At 54.0% G+C, this 20,641-nt stretch overlaps 1 protein-coding gene across 2 annotated transcripts in view; it reads left to right on the top strand.

Annotated features, from left to right (window-relative positions):
* The first annotated feature begins 2,108 nt into the window (after positions 1-2,108).
* The window catches only part of ITGA11 (integrin subunit alpha 11), a 48,845-nt gene continuing 30,312 nt past the window's right edge, over positions 2,109-20,641 (top strand). For both annotated transcript variants that reach the window (XM_042804329.1, XM_032994212.2), the window contains exons 1-2: positions 2,109-2,281; positions 9,685-9,796. In XM_042804329.1, the coding sequence (XP_042660263.1) occupies positions 2,230-2,281; positions 9,685-9,796 (164 nt within the window). In that variant the 5' untranslated portion in view covers positions 2,109-2,229. The remainder of the gene's footprint in view (positions 2,282-9,684; positions 9,797-20,641) is intronic.

A 20,641-nucleotide genomic window follows, 5' to 3' on the forward strand; every position in this document is an offset into this window, starting at 1 on the left:
GCTTCCAAACAACCTCTCTGAAAACTGAAGCGAGATGCAAATTTCAAGATCATATAGGCCTTTTGGAATTTTTTTTTTTTTTTCCCTCATTAAAAACTGGCTTGGCTTCCAACTGCATGGGAGAGTTTAGTTCCCAGTGAGGGATTTCCCCTCGCATGCCCTGTCTGTGGCCCTGGGCTGGGAGCTGGAGCAGTGAGTCTGTGACTTCTGCTCAGAGCATCCACTTCTCAGGGATCCCTCCCTCTGGGCCCCGATTACTCTGTTTTAAATCTCATCTGAGCTTCCTGCCTGAGCTTTTTAATATTTCCTTTTATTCCCTACAAAAATCCTTTTTAACTTTCACCAAACCATTTTAATCCTTTCAGTTGCTGCTGTCCCCTGAAGTTCTTCCTTTTGCTCCACAGTTATATAGGGGCAAAACAGCTGGGAAATATAGTTAAAAGCTGAAAATATCTATCAAGCAGCGTTTTGCTGGTAGAAGGAGCACTGTACAAACAAGCTAAAGAGCATCCACATCTCTGTGCTGTTTTGGATCCTACTGCTGCTTTGATCTCTGTTCCAGACATGTGTCCTGCCTGCAGACCCCAAATGTATATTTTCAGGGGGGAAGAGGGGAGAATAAAAAGAAACTGGATTTCCCAGACACTGTTTCATCCAAGAGTGTCTCGAGCAGAGCTTATCTCCCTCCTGCAGCCCCCAAACTGTCTGACAGACACTTGGTAGACAGAGACGTCGGCGTTTGGACCCATCTCAAAAGATCTTTGCTCTCTGCTGGGTGGGAGAAAACCCCATTAAGGATCTTGGCTTGCTCTTCTGCTCTGAGGGGAGGAGAGCTGGCACCATGGTGATGGCTGCAGTGGGCAGACCACTCTGGCTTTGCTTTTCTCCTGGTTGTAAGGTCGGTCTCATGGAGCTTGAACGCTGCAGGTAGCAACTGCAAGCAGAGATGCTCCCGTTGGCAAACAGGGCTTGGGCTAGCAGGCAGGTAGGGAAGGACCTCCTGCTTCACATCTACTGTATGAAAATAAACCAAAGTCTGGATTTATCTTTTCTGCTCGGGAAAAAGTAGAAGCGAGGTGGTGGCTAGTCCTACCTCCCCCGTGGAGCTGCTCCAGCTGGGCTCTGGGGTCTGGTCTGTGGGTGCTCGGGGCTGTGTCCCAGCCCCACCACGGTCAGAACTGAGCTTCTGCTGGAGCTGCCTCCCGGGCATCTCCTCCAAAGGGTTTCCCTACCCTGGTGAGGAAGAGGATGGAGGGAGAAATCCCCGGGGGATGCTGATGCACTTTGTGTGTTTTGGGCTGCTTAGCCCAGCCCAGGGGTGACAGGGCCTTAAATTACAGTGGTGGCTTTTGTTGGGGGCACTGGGGATACTGGGCCAAGAGCTGTGTGCAGCAGGACACCCCACCGTGCCTGAGGATGGCCCTGGCAGAGGGGAAGAAAGCACTCATTAGCAGTTTTCTTCCTGCTCCTTTGCTATTTGCTGCCCAGCCGGGCTCTCCTGGGTGCCCCTGCCAGCAGAGATGTGGTCATGCCTGGGGAAACTAAACGGTGTGACCAGTTGCCCCAGTGCTACGTGGTGTCCTGCGGCATCACAGCAGCCTTCTCGGTGCCGTGGGTGCTGGCCCTGCTCTCTTCTGCCCTGGGGGTGGCATCTGTACAGAGGTGACACTGGAGCAGAGGTGGCACCCAGCTGGAGGTGGCATCTGAGGAGATGTAGCACCCAAGCAGAGGTGGCACCTGAGCAGAAGTGGCATTTGAGTGGAGGTGGCATCTGAGCGGAGGTGGTACCCAGCTGGAGGTGGCATCTGAGAAGATGTAGCACCCAAGCAGAGGTGGCACCCCACAACCACCGGTGACCCCGTGCAGACCTTCCATCACCAAGCCCCCATCGGCATGAGGGGGCCCTGGGGGACCCCGGTGGGGTGCTACAGGGAGAAGACCCCAGGGTGCTGCTGTGGGGTTGAAGTTCCTGGCTGGCACAGCCCTGCTGGGAGAGCCGATCCCTAAAGGGTGCCGCGGCCCTGCGAAGGCTGTCCCCTCTGCCGTCCTCTCCTGCTGTACCTCCTACAAGTTTCGCTCGTCCCTCCCACTCCCTCCCAATGCTCGCCTTCTGTCAGGGAGCTGGGAAAGGCTGGGGATAAGGAAAGGGCTCTGCGAGCGAGGCTACCAGTCTGGCTGGCTGCCTCCCACCGATGCTCGGGGCCGGGGAGCAGGGCAGCCAGTGCTCCCATGGACCTCCCCAGCAGGATGCTCCTCGCCTGCTCCCTCTGCCTCCTGCCCGGTAAGTGCCCGCTCCTGTGCCCACCCCAACTCCCCAGGCAGTGGGGAAGCCACTGGGAATAATAACTTTTGCCTCTTTGGGAAAAGCGCTGGAGAAAGCCCAAGGTTTTAATAAGGGTGTTGGAAAAGTCTCGCCGGGAGCAGGAGGGAGGGAGCGAGGCGGGCGCCTTTGAGGCAGGCGGAGGGGAGTTGAAAGGGATGGAGACCTTTGATGGGCTCCCCAGGAATGAGCGGGCAGCACAGCGTCCTCCCGGCCCCCCCTCCTCGGCTGGGCTGCAGTTGGAGCAGGATTAGTTAGTGCTTTTTTTCTGAAACATCAGATGGCAGGGGGAAAAAAAAAAAGAGGTCCGTCCCCCCTCTTAAAAAATAAAGCCAGACCTTTTCTACCGAGACTTAACTTTTGTGACTCACAGGTGGTTTGTCCTGTTGCACACGGGGGGGCTGTGCTCAAGAAAATTGCTTGGGGTTAAATAAGTTGAGAGGTTTTAGGCAAGCGTTTGGTTTCAGGAGGCGAGCCTGCAGCTTCCCCCCATACAGCTCGGTGCGTGCGGGACGAGCCCTGCCGGGGGCTGGGGTGCGAATGGGGCGGGGGGGGGGGGGGGGGTCTGTGCTTCTTGCTGACCCCTCACTGGCACGCTCGGGCTCTCTTCTTGCAAAAGGAGACTCCCCAGCAGCGGTCATTTTTGCTGCAATTACATCTGGCATCCTCCCGCACGCAGCCCAGGCTCAGAGCAGCCAGACTGGGACCGCTCGGTGCTGCAAAAGGGGGCAAAAAAAATCGCTTTTCCCCACTACCAGCAGCACCGCTCACACCTCCCCACCAGCCTGCAGCACTTCTGCCACGCCGAACATTTCTAAACATCCTGATGGAAAAACGCGCCAGGGTGGTTTCTATTTTACTTCTTTTTTTTTTTTTTTTTTTTTTCTTTCTTCCCCCCCCCCCCCCCTCCACTTTCTAATTGCGCCGTTTCTTGATCCTTTAAAGCAAGCTGCCTTTCTTTGCTTAATAGGGAACATGTGTGTGCGTCTTGCATGGCGGCGGGCGTGGGGCTGCCTGCGTGGAGCTGCCGGGGCCGAATTCTCCGGCACAGAGATGGTGGCACAGCCCCGGCCGTGCTTACGTGGGCGACCGAGCCCGTGGGGTGAAACCCCCCCCCTTAAAGAGATGCTGTTCGTAGCTGTACGATGGTTATTGCAAAGCCTGGTTGGGGGGATGTGGCAAACCGGCGATTCCGCCTTGGGCTGAATAGAAACCCTCCTCCTGAGTGTTTCTGCCCCACGGGGGTTTCTGCGTGTGCCTGGAGTGGCCGGCGACGGCAGCGCCGCTGCGGGGAACGCGAGCCACGTGCTGATGAAAGGGTTAATGCTCCCCCCGCTCGGTGGTGGTCTCCGCACCGGGCTGCGTTGTGGCTACCGGTGGATATATTTCGCTGAGGACTAACGTTGCTGTTTTGCCATCCAGAATAAACGCAAAGTTTGCGCGATGTGCTGGACCACCCCCCCCCCCCCCCCCCCCCCCCCCAGGGCCCCGGGCTGAGCTGAGGGTGCCGGGTGGGCACGGGCATTCCTGGGAATGGTCCCTTCACCATGTGGGCAGCTCTGCCTGCCTTGGCACAACCCCTCGGGTGCTTTTCCCGAGGGAAACCCCGCTCCTGGTTCTCTCCGGTGGTCCCAGGGAACCCTCCTGCATGTCCCCGCTCTTGCATCGTCCCACGGGCTGGCAGTCCCCGGAGGCACCGTGACATCCCCGGTGATTTCTCGATGCCAAGGGAAGAGGCAGGAGATGCCAGCACTGTCCCCTTCCAGCAGGCATCCCGCGGGGCCGGGGACCCCAGCACCATGCCTCCACGCCCAGCCCATCTTGGGGACAGCCCAAGGTGTCCCCAGACTTCAGATCGGGCCAATTCCTCTCCCCTGAGGCTTTGGTGCAAGCAGGGTGCAGATCTGGGCCCGACCAAGGGGTGCTGAGCCATGGCTTGTATTAAATGCTTTCGGTGGCCACGGATCGCCCAGTTGCTGCGGCAGCTTCTGGAAAGATCCAGGGAGGATGCACTGAGATGCGATAACTTCCCTTGTGCCGGCCCATGCATCTGTTTTCCTTTGCTGGTTTGGTTTTTCAGAGAAGGTAGTTGGCTCCTTCCCTCTCTAAAGGGTCACTAAATGGTAAAACCATCGTGCTTGCTCCATGGGGCATATTTGGAATTGTCCAGGTGGGCTCCCAAGTCCAGGCTTTGGTGGTGGGTACTTAATTTTGTGTGGCTGCACTGCCCCAACAGTGAGGCTGAGTGGGATATCTCCCCACCTCCCAGTTGTCCATCCGCTGGCCAAGGTTTGGCCCAGGGAAGGTCTAAAAAACAACCCCCCCGGGGTGCATGGGGCTCTGAGAAGCCAATCCCCCGCGACGACCCCCACAACCTATCGCTTTTTTGGCGTCTCCCCGGGAAAGGGGCGGTCAGAGACCTGCTGCTATTTATCCCTGACACCGTGCGCATTATTGCTAGTGAACACGCTGCAAACGAATAATCACCACGTTCCTTAGGGCTGCGAAACGTGGCCATTAAATGGCTCCTCCCCAGCTTTTGGGGGGCCAGAAAGCTGGAGTTATGGAAGCACAAGGTACTTGTGTAGCTAACGCCCCGGGGCTGTTTGTCAGAGATTTTGTGGGTAACCAGGAATGTTACAACACACGAGCGGGCGATGACTGATCCTCTGTTCATCCGCAGTATTCCCTGGCTCTCCATCCACCGCTACAGCAGCCACCAAACCCTGGGTTGTTTCCTAATAGCTGATGACAAACGCTGGCTTTGAGATAGCGACCTGGAGAGGCGTTTGGTGCTTTCAGCATCTCATTTGGCCAAGAGTGCTTGGTAGGAATTAAAGCAAGAGCGGGGACACGTGGCCCACCCTGCTCCTTCTCGGGTCCAGCTAGTTTTTGCCCAAATATCAAGCTTAAGCATTTCCTAGTTAAGCCAAAGGTTTCAATCCTAAGAAAAGAACAAGTCATGTGCACGGCAGATGGGTTGCAGAGGAGCATCCGATGCCACCAAAGCCGACGTGGTGGTGGGGATGGGGTGACAGGAGCCGTGGCCAGTGGCATCCCCAGGGATGCTGAGGATGCGGGGCTCGCAGCGGCGATGCGGGGGTCCACGGCCCTGCCGCCCCACCGCAGAGGTCACCTCTCCTGAGTGGGCTTGAGCGATGAGAGAGGAAGCGGGAGCGAGAACAGCAAGGCGAGTTTCAAAGTGCCAGACCGAGGTGCTTGACCCCGGCACGCTCCAGCTTTTTGGCAGATGTGAGCTTTCTCCCCGCCACGTGCTCCTGGGCTCCTCCAGCGAGCAGCTCGCTCGTCCCTGCGAGAAAGCAAGAGCCTGGCGTGGCACGCGCTCTTCCCGTGTCCCGTTCACACCCTTTTCCTTGGGTCACCTGTAGTGCCCCCAAATCCTGTATGTCCTCCCGTTCTGTCCCCAGGGACCTGCAGCACCCCGGCAGTGGGCAAGCTGCCTTTGCCCTGGTGAATTCAGCTGAAAAACCCATGTGGATCCTTTGAGATGCTTCTCCCCTCTGTGTCACTGCCCCGTGTCACCTCGGCCTCTCTCCAGAAATTCTGTCCCGAGCTGTGAAAGTGCTGGACGCCAGCGAAACAGGCTGGGTTTCCACGATGCAGTCAAAAATATTGACTGAGTTTTCCTCGCGGTCACAAAAAAAAAAAAAAAAAAGAGAAGGAGGAAATTCTTCCGGCAGCTCCACTGCCCAGCTCACATCTCCTTAAGTTGCAAACGTTTGGAGCAAAGGCAGTGAGCTAAAGCCCCAAACTGCTCCCAGCAGCAGAAGCAGCCTTGACACATCAGAGCAAGTGCCACCGGGCACCTTCCCGGGGTCCCTTTGCCGGCAGAGAACCCCGCTGCCTGCCCCAAGGATGCAGGCAGGAGGCATGGGGAGAGCTATGGGGCAGGAGGATGGAGTTGGGGCCCCGAGAACATCCCCCTCCCAAAGGTTTCCCTTATAGGGAGGACTTATTTTTATTCTTTTTGGCAGGAAAGGTGGCTTTAATTCTCAGTATTGTTTCCCAAATGTGTTTTGGTTTGTTTTTTTTTTTTTTCAATATTTGACCTGACAAGAATCAAAAGTTTGGACTCGACAGAAGCTCCACTTCGGAAAGGAGGTATTTGAGGCTTCCTGCCTTGGCTGCATCACAAGCAAAACATGTGGCTTCTGGTCACTTATTTATGACAGTGATGTCATTCCTGACAAGAAAATGAGGCTCGGTTCTTTGGGTTGCTAAATCTCCTTGACAACCTCTCAAAAAGCTCCCATTAGTTTAAGCCACTTTAAATATTCTCTGACTTTTTTTCTTTTTCTTTCTTTCTGCCTAGAATGCACCCACATCTATCGGCTTTCTGAAATTCCTCCCCTCTGCCATGCAGGGCCTGAAAACTTTTTCTCCAGATCATTTTGCTTTTCCAGCCCCATCGCCTCCCCCGGTCCCCGATACCTGCTGCAAGCGGGATGCTCCGGCACGAGCCCCTCGCAGCACTTCCCCCCGCTTCGGGGACCTTTGCACTTAATGAAGCATTTCTGCTATTTATTGGGGGGTTTATGTTGCTTTTCATGACCAGCCCGGCTGCCTTTTGCAGGAGGCTCCAGCTGCACGACGGGGTCCTAAAGCAAGAGGCCGTGGGATGGGGGTCCCCAACTTCTCCCAGTGTTCCCACTCCCCGAAAATCTCTGACTGGGGCTCTGCAGTGCAAAAGCAGAGAAGCTCTGCTGAATGCAAGAGAAAGGAGGAGAAAGCCCATCACATCCTCTCTGACACTTGCTCTGCACCCAAGTGATGAAGGCGCCTCTGATTTACCCGCAATTGAACCTTGTTTGAAATGCAAAACCCCCTCCCCAAAAGACACACACACACACCCCCTCCCGCCTCTTCCAGCCAGGTCCAGAGTGCCACCGCACCTCGCTGGTGGCAGCGATGTGACACCCCCGGGTGCCCCCAGCTCCCCACGACCTGCCCCTCTCCCCTTGCCCATCACTCCTCTCGATGGCCGGTCCTGGCTTCTGTTTCTCCACTGGGTAACAGTTAACTCAGAGGAGGCTTTAATTTGTTTTGTAATGTTAAATAAGGTCAATCTACCACAAAATATGCTGGCTCTCATCCCCCCGTCTCCTTTTTTTTTTTGCCCCTGCTTTCTAGAATTTCTTTTTGTATGATTTTAAAGCTCCTTACCTCAGCTCTCCTTGGCGAGACTCTGCGGTTCTCTGCTTTTGGAGCCGACGTTGCAGATTTGTTCCTATGACTCCAAAAAATCAGGTTTACCCCTAACATTCCTACCTATAAAAACACTTTCCATCCTGAATTTTTCTGCCTGGGAAGCGGCATTCCCAGCCTTTCCTGCTGACAACCCCTTTATGCACCTATAAATACCAAACATGATCCTTTTGCTCCTTTACAGCCATCCTGAACAAGGATGCCAAGATCTTTTATTTGCACGAACCATCCAGCAGCTACTTTCTGCCCGAAGGCAAGCGAAGAGCCGGGATATCCTGATTATCAGTATCCCTCCCTGCAGCACCGTCTCTGATGCAGTCGCTCCTTGCTGGAACCTGGGCCATGCCCCTCTATGCTTAAGCAAACCTGTGGGGAAAGCAATATTTTTAAGGAAAAAATAAAACACCTCCTTGTCGAAACCATGAAGCATTTGCACCCATGGCGGGGGGTTGCAGCATGCTGCTGGCCTGAGCTAAAATGCGTGTGTCTCTGGACAAAGATGGGCTGATACCTGCTGGTTATGGGATGCAGACGGTGGGACATGGGTGGCTCCAGCATTTTGCAGCCACCAGTACTAGAGGCAGTGCAGTGCCAGAGCTCCTCAGCACAGGCAGTGCTCTTTCCCCTAGCCCAGGGGTGGTCTTTGCCCGCCCCCCCAGCCAATTTCTCCATTAAATGCACCCAGTGGTCTGTGGGCACAGTTTGGGGCAGCTTCTGCACCCATGGGTAAGAAAAGGGGCGTCTTCAGCAGCCCCAAAACACCCCAGTTCTGGGGAGAGTCACTTGATGCCTCCATCTGCACACCCTGGGTCCGGCTCCTGGCAGAGTGGGGACCTTCCAGATAAATCTCCCCAAGACTTGCTCCCTGGTCAGCAAATTGCTCTGGAAGGTTGATCCTCCTGGGCTGTGAACACCGGGACGCCGTGGCCGGGGATCCTGCTCCCGCTGTCCTGGGAGAAGAGGCTCCCTCCAGAGCAGCCCTGGGGAGAGGACTAAGCCTGAAAATTGCCCTGTCTGGGTCTGAGCAGCCATCCTCGGGGACATGCCCCCTCCAGAGCCACATCTCCCTAGCAAACACCCCAGCAGCTCCGGCTTTAGCTCGCACAGAAAAAGTGAATCCCAACTTTGGGACTGCAAACCCCTCGGGGGCAGCAGGAGGTGGCCCCTGGGGACAGCCCGGCTGGGTGATGGGCTCCAGACTGGGCACATCTGGTGTGGCCACGCATTTTGCTATGTACCCCCACCCCTTGGTCCTTGCTGGGGTGTGTGGGGACGTGGTGGTGGCCGTCTCCACCACGAGCAGCTGCTGCTCCACAGCTGGAGAAGAAAAACTTTGCAGAGCTGCATCACCCATCACGGGGGGGCGGGGAGGGGGGGCTTGAGGAGATGGCAGAGGGGAGCAGAGCGCTCTCCTCTCCCCTTCCCATGACTGGATGGGCAGCCCTGGCTTGAGCTGATTCATTTCTACAGCAGCTTAGAGGAAAAAAATACTTTTTATCGTAAACCAGAAATGCAGTTTGGCTTTGGTTACAGTGGTGGGCACTAGCTGAGCAGCCCCCAGGGGTACGTTGGGGCCTGCCGGGGTGAAGCCCCTTTGCAGGTGGGCTGGGGAAGGGGGGCTGCCCTCCGGGGCTTGCGCAGCTGTGGTCTCTAAACCCTAAATGAACCCAATTAAAGCTGCAGCCCTAGGGCTGGCTCCTCCTTAGGGGCTCAGTGCTGGAGGCAGGAGCTGGGTGGCTGCAGGTGAGGTGGGACTGGTGTGTTTTGGGCCTTCCAGCCTCCTCTCCGTCACGGCTGGCCGTGGGAACGCTGTGCCACAGACCTGCTGTGGTGGGGTAACACCACCCCTGTTTCATGGAGGACCCTCCTGGGTCATCATATACAATTTAGGAGAGCAACATGCCCAGGATGGTTGAGGTTGGAGGCACCTCTGGAGGTCATCTAGTCCAACCCCTGCTCAAGCAGGGTCACCTAGAGCAGGTTGTCCAGGGCTGTGCCTTCTTGAGGTTTGAATATCTCCACGGGTGGAGACTGCCCAGCCTCCTGGGGTGACCTGTTCAGTCTCTGACTGCAGTAAAAATGTTTTCTCCTGCCCTCGCAACACCTTGGCTGATGGGTTTCTTCTTTTCTCTCCCCAGGGTTCAGTGACACCTTCAACATTGACACCAAGAGGCCCAAAATCATAGCTGGCTCTAAGGAAGCGTATTTTGGCTACACAGTGCAGCAGCACGACATTGGGGGGAAGAAATGGTAAGTGAGCTCTGCGCCGGGCTCTGCAGAGGAGGGGATCTGAAGCAACCTGCTCAAAAAGCTGAATATCTCCTCCTGCTCCATCCCACCACTGGTTTGGGGTGGGCAGTGCTGCAGCTCCAAGGGAGACTGAGGTTTGCTCTTGGTGATGTTGGTGCCAAACCAGCCTGGGCAAATTAGAGAACGGAAACCCAATTCCTTTCGAAAAGAGGAGTTCTGTGTGGGGGTTAACAATTTGTTTTGTATTTGATGGTGTATGTGTTTGGAGGGTGTTGTGCTCTGGCTCCTGCCCGGCTGCATCTCAGTGGCAGGTGCTGTGCACGGGGCTTTGCTCCAAGCAGGTTCACAGTTCCCCAGGGCCCCTCAGCCTCCGACGCTTGCTGGAAACCCGTCTGGGTTTTGGGTCGAAGCCATTCCATTTTATATAGTTTCCACCAAAGACCCGCTGTCTGCAGAAGTGCTCAGACCTGCCTGCGTCTGTCAGGAGTGCAAGATGAGACTCAGATGGGCTTTGTTCAGGTTTTGGGTTTCGTGGCAGGTTTTGCTCCTCGCCAGAGCTGATCCCCACTGAGGGATCCTGCACAGATGTTGACAGGGACCCTTGGTGCTCTCCAGGAGCACATCTGGATGCTGCAGTGACGAGGGCAGCTCAGAAGCCCTTGAAATTCCCTACAACTCAATTACTGCAAGGGCTGAAGGATCTGCCCCATGGGTGGATCACCGCCAGGTTTAAGTCAGCAAGCAAACGTGTAATTAATGCAGATAGATACCCCTGAAATTAAAAAAAAAAAACAGACCTGTGCTTCCTGTTGAATGACTTTTGCTGTTGCTGGTGGGGATTGTGGGGCTGGACCCTGTGCTGTGTCCTCAAGCTGAGCTGCTATTTCCCTGTAAGAAGAGCAGGAGGTTTCGCTTTAGCCTTGGTCTCTCCAGCTGCCGTCAGCACGGCCTGAAACCTCCCCGCTCGCCTCTTCCCTTCTGTTTAATGGAAGGTCGGGGCTGGCCGCCCAGGCACGCTGTGCTGAGCCTTTCTGCTGGCTCCGAGCCCTGGTTTCCCGCAAGGATCGTGTGCTTTTCCCAAAGGGTTCCGTGCATCCAGTTAATGGGGTGATGCTGGTGCTGCAGCCCCCGTGCTGCGTCGGGGCTGCGGGAGCTGTCTGGGCTCTGATGCTCCCAGTTGCATCCTGGGGAGCCGTTTGCAATTAAATCCATGCTGATGTTTGCACTCTCCGGGTCACCGTTTCCTTCCGCCGTCCAGCAGAGACCTGAGTTAATATTCATAAAGCTTTGAGAGGTGGGATGAGGTTCAGGTTTCTGCTGGGAGCGTGTGCTCTGGGAAGGGAGGGGGTGGCCTGGGGTGCAGCCTGTGAAGTTGCCTCTGCCCTACTGCAAAGATGGGTCCTGAGCAGGTATTTTAGCACCCAGTACCCCCTCTGAAGTTCAGAGACTTACACCTGCGTGGCTGTGATGAGCTTTTCCAATGCTTCAGCTCAAGCCCAAGTACGGGGCTGCTCGCAGCCGGGCTGAGTGTCCCCAGAAGCATCACAGTGCCAGGGACCAGAGGATCCTCGCAGAGGGACGTCCCCATGGTCCCTGAGCAGGCTTGCACGCAGAAGTCAGGGAGATTTCTCCCAGAACTGACCCTGCCTGGCGCCGTGTCAGGGACTGGGTGGTCTTTCAGGATCCTTTGCATCCTCACTGTCCATGAACCTGTGCTATGGGACTGTTTCCCAACCAGCCAGCTTACACTTAACAAGCCAGAAACATCTGGCATGGGACACAGGCCTCCACCCTTTCTTCGCTTGAGAACGTGGATATTTACCCAAATAAACGCATTTTGGGGGGCGGTAAAGAATTTTGGGCAGCCTGACAGCACAACTTCTCATGGCCAAAGCCACCGGAGCACGGCATAAACACGGCTGTCAAGTAGTTCCCGTAAATAAAGCAAATTCCTGCAACGTCCTCTGCTCAAGACCTGGGTGGTTAACAGAGGACGTTGCTCTGCTTGGCGTGAAGTCTTCCATCCTCATCTCCCTCCGTGTGATGCTGGAGCACATCTGGGCAACGACGTGTGCTTAATTTCTAAGGGAATCTCAGCCCAGCCTGGTGCTTCCATCCCGCGCTCGCGCTCCTGGGCAGGGCCCAGGCATGTCTGCGAGACGGTGGCGTGGGGACCACACTCTCCAGGGAGGTTGATCGGATGCTTCAGAGCATGTGATCTCTTCGTTTGCACAGACCTCTGCTGTAAATGTTTTCTGTCAGGAATGGATCCAAAACCCCCAAGATTTGGTGGTATTTGTGCTGGCTCCTGCAAGAGAATCTGGCTCCAAAGAGGTGTCTGCCAGGTCAGGGCTAAGCCCAGGAAAGGCCGTTCAGAGATCGCGCTTCTCCCGAGCAGATAAGGAGCCGGAACTGAGTGTCTTCGCCATCATGTTCCTCCCTGCCTCTGCTTCTGCAAAATAGCCCTTTTCCACATCTCGTTTCACCCTTGGGCAGGGGATGCAGGGCACGGATGCGGCCGAGCCTGTCCCATCCCTCGGCCCATCTTACATTGGTCCTGGCCAAAGCGTTTCCGAGGGATCCTGTGCAATCCCTCGTGCCCCTTGGGGTTCAGATTCCCTGCCAGGCGAGGACGGCAGCAGAAGCTAAGCCTTTGGGTGCTCAGTGCCTCCACGGGCTGGCTTTGCTGCTCTGCAGAGATTTCTGCCCAAAGCGAGCTCTCTGAGGGAGAGGCTCTGCAGAAATCGGTGGAAAACACCCGTTTTCTGAATATTTTCAGCCCAATTGTAGCATTAGGTGCTTTTTTAGGCATAATCCTGGCTGCACGCTGGCAGAGGGGCTGCAATTCCCGTGCCATTTGTGGGCTCTCATGCTTTTTTTTTTCTCATGCCTTCAAGCTGCCACCATCGCTGACGCGGTGGTCAAGGGCTGGCTTCCCTGAGGACCAGCGAAGGGAGGATTTTTTTTCTCCTTTCCCAGCAGGACACTGGAGCAAAGACCAGATCCGGCTCCTTTTGGCCTTTCTCACATCTCTCCTACCAACATCGGGCAGGACACAGCTGTAGTTTTCTCTTCTGTTGGTTCCTCTGCGTAAAAAAAATGGATGTTCTCTGCACAGAATGAGTGTAGGTATATACATAAGTACAACATCTATTTGAATATGCAATTATGTAGTACAGAATGCCTATTAAATATGTGTACACAGTTAAAAAATGAAGCCACCATGACTCACTCTGGTTAGAGGATAAATAACTGAACAAACAAAACATCTATAGTATAAACCAAGGACATACAGAGAGAACAGGATAATAATTCTGCTGAGCCTCGGCCAATTCGTGGAGCTGGAAGGAGGCAGAAGAAATGGAGATGCTGAGATGAAACCCCAGTTGCTGGAAAGGCAGAAGCCAGAAGAACATCCTTCAATACCAGCCCAGAGGAGTTCAACAAAATCCACTGAAATGCAGAAGAGCCCAGAGAAACTAAATAGTTCTCTCAGAAGCGTGGCTCGTATAGGAGCGATGGTTCTAACAACGTGCGGAGACCCAGTTGCCAAATACCAAATGTGGAATCTGAGGACTTTGGCTCCTATCCTTCAGTCAGAGTCTTTTAATGCTGCTTTTGGCTAGTGTGGAGGGGTTTAGAAGGGTTTCAAAGCAGCTTTTTACATATATATGTGTGTGTGTAAAGGCATATTTGAGTGTATACAAATATACATAATATTCTCTAGGTGTATTTTTAGTTGTGACTATTTCCCTGTTTCTAACCTTTCGAGGAAGAAGCCAGATCATTTGCACATGGGGGCTGTAACTGCAACCCTGATAGTGGAAAATCTGGGAGGAAAGAATTTAGATTATTAAACTCCAGGGGAAAAAATGCCTGGATGTATACTGCTTGAAAAGCTCATCAGTTCGTGGGGTGGCTTTTCTCTGCTCACCATCTTCCAGAGCAGCAAGGGGCTTTCAGACCTCCCTCTCAACACTTTCTCTCCCTTTTTCATTAAGACGGAGGTGCAACCCACGTGTTTTCTCCGAGTATGTGAATGGAAAAAATGACAACAGGCTACTGAAGCTCATCCTAACGTGCAACGGAGCTTCGCAGAGCAGCAGCCAGGCAGTGGCTGCCCTGCCCTGGAGCGTTCCTGGTGCAGGCAGGGCAAGCGGTGCCTGGCGTGACGGGGTCTGAGCATCCTCTGTCCCCAGGGCTGGGCATCCTGGGGGGAATCTGGGGGAAATAGGAGCTCCCCATGCAGCTGTGCTTGGGGCAAAGCGGCCTGGCAGGAGTTTTGGTAAGAGAGGGAGTTACTGTAAGGACAGAGACGGTTGTGGTGTTGGCCTGAAGCGGTGAGTTGGCTTAGAGCTGCTCCTCTGCCCCAAGTCACGCTTTGGTTCTTGTCATTTTGGGGGTATTTAAGGCGTGAGTCAGATGAGTCCAGGCGGATTTCTTGCTGTGGATAGATTTATTTGGGCAAAACAAGTGTGTTCAGACATGCAGAGTTTCCACAAATGTACATGGGACCTATGTCCCTCAAACATGGAAGCTCCCACCCCCCACGTGCGCTCTTATGCTGCACAGGGATGTTTGTGGCAAACACGAACTGGAATCACATTGAGTTTGGGCAAAAAAGCATTCGTAGAGTTGCAAGATCGTGGGGGGAAATGTTCCCTCCGTCTTTCATCTCCCCTCTCCCAATTGCTTTTCCTGATTGCTCCCTATCATCCCACGAGCAAGAGCTGTGTCACTCCCTACGGAAGGACAAGAGGACCTGTTCCTTCCTCCCTCACGTGCATGGGAGGACATGCCAACCACCACCCTCGGCTTCCCATTGCCACCAGACACCCCAATACAGAAGCAGGCGAGGAAAAAGGGCTTGGGGGGATGGGTTGTGCCTCCATGGGGCAGACAACAGCAGCCGTGATGCTCCAGGCAGCGAGCGCCAGGACTGCTGCCCCACGCCGGCTTGTGTCTGCGGGCTGAAAGTTTCCAGCTATGCAAAAAATGAAGCTTGAGAAGAACTGGCTGCGGAAGGAAAACCCTGGGAATAAACAACCATTAGCCTTCAGGAGCTGTAAAATTAATAAATACGGCATACCCGAGCTGGCTGAGGCCGGGGTTTTGCTGATGCTGCTGGCAAGGTGGCATGGCTGGGGAGAGGGTCCCCAGCTGTGCTGGCAGCTGGGTGGGCTTCAAGGGCTGTGGGTGTCAAGCATTTGGGGTGCTGGATGCTCTCTAGCTCCTCTCTCCCTCCTGAGCTCATGTCTTGCACTGTCCCAACTCCCCTCTGCAGTAAAGGGGTGCAGGATTGGGGTTCCTTGGACCTCTCCCTGTGCACAGTTCCCCCCTGTCCTCAGTAAGCACCCCAGGGCTAACAGCCACCCCCCCACACCCCCAAACTTGCAAGGGTTGCTGGAGGGGGGCAGCCCTGAGCCCCCCATCCCCACAGCTGCTCCAAGCACAGACATGACGTTTCCAGTCTGAGCGTGGCCAAGGGGAAAAGGAGGAGGGAGAAGAGAGAAAAAATCTGCTCGGTGGATTTAAAGCTATAATTGTGCTGATCTGGAAAAACAGTTAAAGAGTTTGCTATTTCCCTACTACTGCGAGAGGCTTTCTTGGCTGTAATTCTCCTGTGGTTTGGCCAGTACCCGAGTGCTTGGATTATTTTGGTGAAAGGGTACATAACTGTAAAGCATTCCTCCGGCGTGGGGATAATGTCTGCTCCCGGCTCTCCCTCCCACTGTGCCGGGGCTGAACGGTCTGGGGTACTGCAGTACCTCACCCCATCTCCCATGTTCAGAGATTGTCCCTTTTTTGGCACAGGTATGGCCTTTTTTTTTTTTTTTTTTCTGCAGAAAATCCTGTAGTCTCTGTTATCAACATCGCTGGGCTCTTTGGGGCTGCTCCGCAGGTTGGTCTGTCCTTGCCTGGCACCTTCCCGGGGTGCCTGGGAGGACACAGGACATCTGACATCCCTGGGGCAGATCTTCCTTGCCATAAAGCTCTGTGGTTATCACAGAATCCGGCATCGGTTTGTATCAGCTGCACAGTTAGGCCCTTTGAATTTTTTTTTTTTTTAATTTTTCTTTTTTTTTTTTTAGAAAGCATTCGGTCTAATTGGAAAAATAGATGTGGTCTCATGTTACTCGCTGTAGGGCTTGCAGAAAAGAGGGACTCGCAGGAGGACGTCCCCTTGCAGACAAACCCAGGCTGCACTCCGCTGACACACTCTTTCAGCCTGCTGCCAACCAAGAGGAGGAAGAAAAAAACGTTTGCCACCCTGTCCAGCAAAAAAGCAAAACTGCACTTGGTATTTTTTTCCACAAGGGATCCAAAGGGAAGCATGTGCAGAAATAGGGATTTGGGCTATGTGACAAATCCAGGCAGTGAAGAACAGCTGCCCCAGAGCTTCTGGGCATCCCAACATCTCCATCTGGCCTTTCCTGCACCAAGGGCCTGAAAATTTCCTCTACCCCAACCCTGCAGGTTTACCCCAGGCTTTCCAAACCACCGTGGCAAGAGCAGCATTGCCTATTGTACCTTTGCTTGCTGCGACGCACAGGTGGGCTTCCCCCTCTGAAGTGCACCAGCTTTTTGGGGAAGAAACAAAGGAGGCCCATCAGGCCCTTGGTGTGCAGAGGAAAATTGTCTCCTTGGTGTTTTTGAAAGCATCTTCGTTACATCGTAGCATTAGCATCCAGGCACAGCCCTAAAACCCCACCGCCCCTGCCGCGGTGAGACCCGAGGAGGCTGGAGGTGGATGGACACCAGGTCCTTCCTGGGCCACCACAATCCCAGCGTCCTGCAAAATATCTGCAGCTTCATTTGTGAAGATCTCTATGGAGGAAGGGGGTCCTGCTCCTTCCCAGCTCATATTATTCACCCATACAAAGGCCTCCGCAGTCATATCTTCGTTATTTAGGGTTGGGGCTTGGTGCCCTGGTCTCAGAGGGCAGCTGGATGGGAGCTGTGATGTTGGAGCTGGTGACCCACCAGTGCCTCCAACGCAGAAATGCACGGGTGGGGGAACCCCCCCCGACCCTGTTAGCTGGTGATAACGGGTGACTGGGGAAAGCAAGAGGCACCTGGTGAGAACCGGAGTCACAAAATCAGCGTTTGCTTTGGAAACCTCCAGAAGAAAGGCAGAGATCACACGAGTCCTGACGGACACGTGCAGCTCACGGAGAGCACCGACCAGCAGCTCCAAACACCGCAGTGGAAACCCGCATCCGGGCCAAGAATCACTGCCGGGCCTCGCCTGTAAACACCTCTTTATTGCAGTATCCTTAAGTAAAAGGGAAAAAATTACACCAGGAAAAATAAGAAAGTATCATTACTGCTGACCACAATATTCTGCGAGTTCCTCAGACATGTTTTGCAACACGCATGTCATCTGCTATTTTAAGGAGCGAGCTGGTGATTTTCGCTTACGGGGATGTCTGTGCGATTGCTGCAGCCGCACGCAGAGCTCGGACCCTGCTTGTCTCCGGTCCCGTGTCTGGGTGCTGGGTCCCCTCGGGGTTGTTCCCGTGACGCGGCTGCTCGGTGTGGGGGGAGATAGCCTGCCAGGTTCCCCCCCCCCACCCCCCCTCCGGCCACGGGAGGGGTTTGCAGACGCACTGTGGGAACGGGCTGTGTAATTAGGAGCATCCATCCCCGGCTCGACCCGGCGCGCGGAGCAGCTGGGTAAATTGCAGTTGTGTTTATGTTTCATTTTGCAATGAGAGGGTTTGTTATAAAGCAGAGGAAACGTTGATCAGCCTGTCAGAAAACAAGAGAGAAGGGTGTTTGCGTGCGTCAGTGACAGATGGACGGGCGCTTGCAGGCACTCCCCGTGTGGGAGCAGCAGGGGACAGGGATGGGGACAAAGCTCATGGCCAGGAGTGGGTCAGGATCTGGTTGCCTTCGCTGGGTGCTGTGGGGTCAGCAGGACCCAAACCTCAAAGCAAGGATGCGCTCCATCTTGGGAGAGAAATCCCCTAAAACTCGCCAAGTGTGGGGACAGAGCACTGCAACTGGTCTGTCGCTAGTAGGTTGCCTATTAATTGGGATAATAAGTGGAGCACAGGGAGACTTGGGGGTGAGTGAGAGGCTCTAATGACTCCACTGGGAATGCTTCTGCCAGCGGATGATTTATCAGGTATTTAATGGGCAAAACAGTCTTGCGAAGGGTGTAACATTCCCCTGCACCCACCACTAAATAACAAAACCAAATGGCTCGTTGGTCACAAGTCAGCCCAAAGCTGGGTGCTGGAGAAAATTCCCCCCTGAGCTGCGTGAGGGATGTCGGCCCCGAAGCTGTGCTAGGGCTGGAGGTGGTCGGGATGAGGTGACGTTACATGCAGGAAAGAAGGATGTGGATGGAACAGCCACGGCCAGGAGGAGCATCCTCTCCTGGGTGGCAGCACCTGGGCACATTGTCCCTCGCTGAGGGCAATGGAAACCTGATATAGATGGTGCAAATACTTCCCTGCTGTAACCATCCTCTTCCTCCTCCTCCTGCCCTGCCACACGCCCCGGGTAAAACACCTTGCTGCTGTCAGGTGGGAGAGCAAAGGTTTGCATCGTTCCTGGCTCCATGCGCCGTGCTTCTCCAAAACTGCCCCTCCAGAAGGCACCCAACTGATATTATTTAACGCGCCGTTAACCCAGCGCACATCTGGACGCTCGCCGGTGCTCCCAGAGCCAGCACCTCTCCCGCTACCAGCCCATGTTCCTCTCCCAGATGTCCCAAGCTCCATCCCTGGCTGCCCCTGGCTCAAGGGACTGCTCCAAAGAGACACCCCAAAAAATCAAGTTGTCATCTTCTGATATCTCCTCTGCTCCTCACCAGGCTCTGGGCATTGCTAAGGGATGGATCTGGGATTAATAATGCAATAGCCACATACTCAAACTCTGTGAGACCGTGTTGGAGGTGGCCTGGCCACAGCTGTTTGTCCCACGTGTCTTTTTTACAGTGGCCCGTGGTCACCAACACATGAGTTTTCTCTGCTCGTGGCAAGTGGAACTGGCTGGAGCAGGGGTCTGCCTGCGCAAGGCGATGGGATCCTCACCAACAGCAGAGCCATCCTGCATTGCCTGTGCTCTTCAGCGGAGCTGTCTCCCATTTAAAGACGAAAAAAGTGACCAGAGGTTGATAAAAGTATTTGCTAGAGGCTGCACAGAAAGCTGCTGTCAGACCGAGGACTCATTTTCAGGTCTCACATCCTCCCATGCCACCACCTCATTGACTCCTCTGCCGTTTCTCCCTCTCCTTAGAGCCCCACTAGGTATTTTTTTCCACCGTTGCCAATGTGGAGAAATGCATTTCAAAGTCCATTCCTCTGTCACACCCCTTCCAAGGAGCCCCGATCCCACTTAAAGTTTTCCACAGCTGAACTCTCTTTTTCCTGAAACTCCTTAATCACTTCTTCATCCAGTTCCATCTTGAATAAATTAACTGCAAGTGAATTTGCCTTGCGGGAGATTAAGTGTCCTATTGATTGAAAAATCCTGTGAAAAGTGTAGTTGCTTCTCCATTCCTCCCTAATCCTTGCATTCCCAGATCACTAGCTAGACATACCTTCCTTTCCTGATTTCTTTCCATTTAATCAAAATATCTTAAGGCTCAAAATGGGATTTGCAACCTCTCTGCAATGCTCCCAGGGATTCTGCTGTGCCGGGGAGGGGGGTTATTGCCTTAAAAAGTCAGGAATTTGCTGGATGCAAAAAGGCTGAGGGGTCTCTGGGGGACCTTTAGGATGGGATGTGGGATCATCATGGGTATGGGGCAAGGGGCTGAGCTACCTCCGGGCAAAGCTACTGGTTAATGCAGCCCTGGCAGGGGAAAGCGCAGGGAAAAGCCAACAGCACTTTCGAGGCAATAGGCAGAATTTTTAAATTTGTGCAATGGAGAATAATAAAGGAAGATAAAGAGGGACTAAAGGAGTGAAGCAGAACCAGACCCAGGACCGTCGGAGGTGGTTTGGTGGTGGTACACCCCGCTGGGAGGGGATGCTGGGGACGGGCACGTCCCCTCGCCTCGGCGCAGGAGCCTGGGGGCACATCCAAACGGTCGCGAATTTGTAAGCGCTGAACTCTGCGACAGATTTCCCAGGGAAACGCTGGCTTCTCCATCCCTTGATGCCTTCAAATCAGGGACGGATGTTTTTCCAGGAGATGTGCTCCAGCCAAACATAATTTACTGGGTTCAGTACCGAGATAACTGGCATGAATTAACGTCTATGACACAAGGAATTTCACCAGATAATGTTTTGACTAAGAGGCAAAAAGAATCCAACCAATAATTCAGTCAGTACCGAGCAGCTGTGACTCTAAGTGTTTTACACACTGAGGCACAGCCGCGTTTTGGTTTTATGTTGCCCTGTCATGCTAGAAGCGCCGCACGCGCCGCTCACGTGCACGTGGAGTGAAATCATTTAAAACCGTGCAAAAAAAACCTGCCGTTTGAGCTTGACGGGTCATTTCGCTGTTTGATGCGGGGCTTGCCCAGCCTGCAGCCACGGACACAGCCTGGCAGGACTCCGGGAAGCAGGACCCAGCACGGGTGATTTGCTGGCAAAGCAGAAATTAGGTTTCCACTCCCCTCGCTGCACAGGCAGAGCAGAGGCTCCTTGGGTATTTCCACCAACGGCCTGGTTTTCTTTTTTTTTGTGGTTGTTTTTTTTTCCCCAGGATGAAAGTTAAAAATATGTCCTCAGACATGTTGCTCTGAGCAGTCTGCGCTTTTCACATTTAATCCCACTGTTTTTTGTTTTCTTTAATTTTTTTTTTTTTTTTTTTGCTTTTGTTTTCCCCATAAGGAGCGCATGAAAAGGAAGGCGAGGGCGGGCTTGTTTGGTTCTTATTTTCTTT

The sequence above is a fragment of the Tyto alba genome, unplaced genomic scaffold (assembly GCF_018691265.1).
Source record: "Tyto alba isolate M040663 unplaced genomic scaffold, T.alba_DEE_v4.0 Super-Scaffold_41, whole genome shotgun sequence".
In the NCBI taxonomy this organism is placed as follows: domain Eukaryota; kingdom Metazoa; phylum Chordata; class Aves; order Strigiformes; family Tytonidae; genus Tyto; species Tyto alba.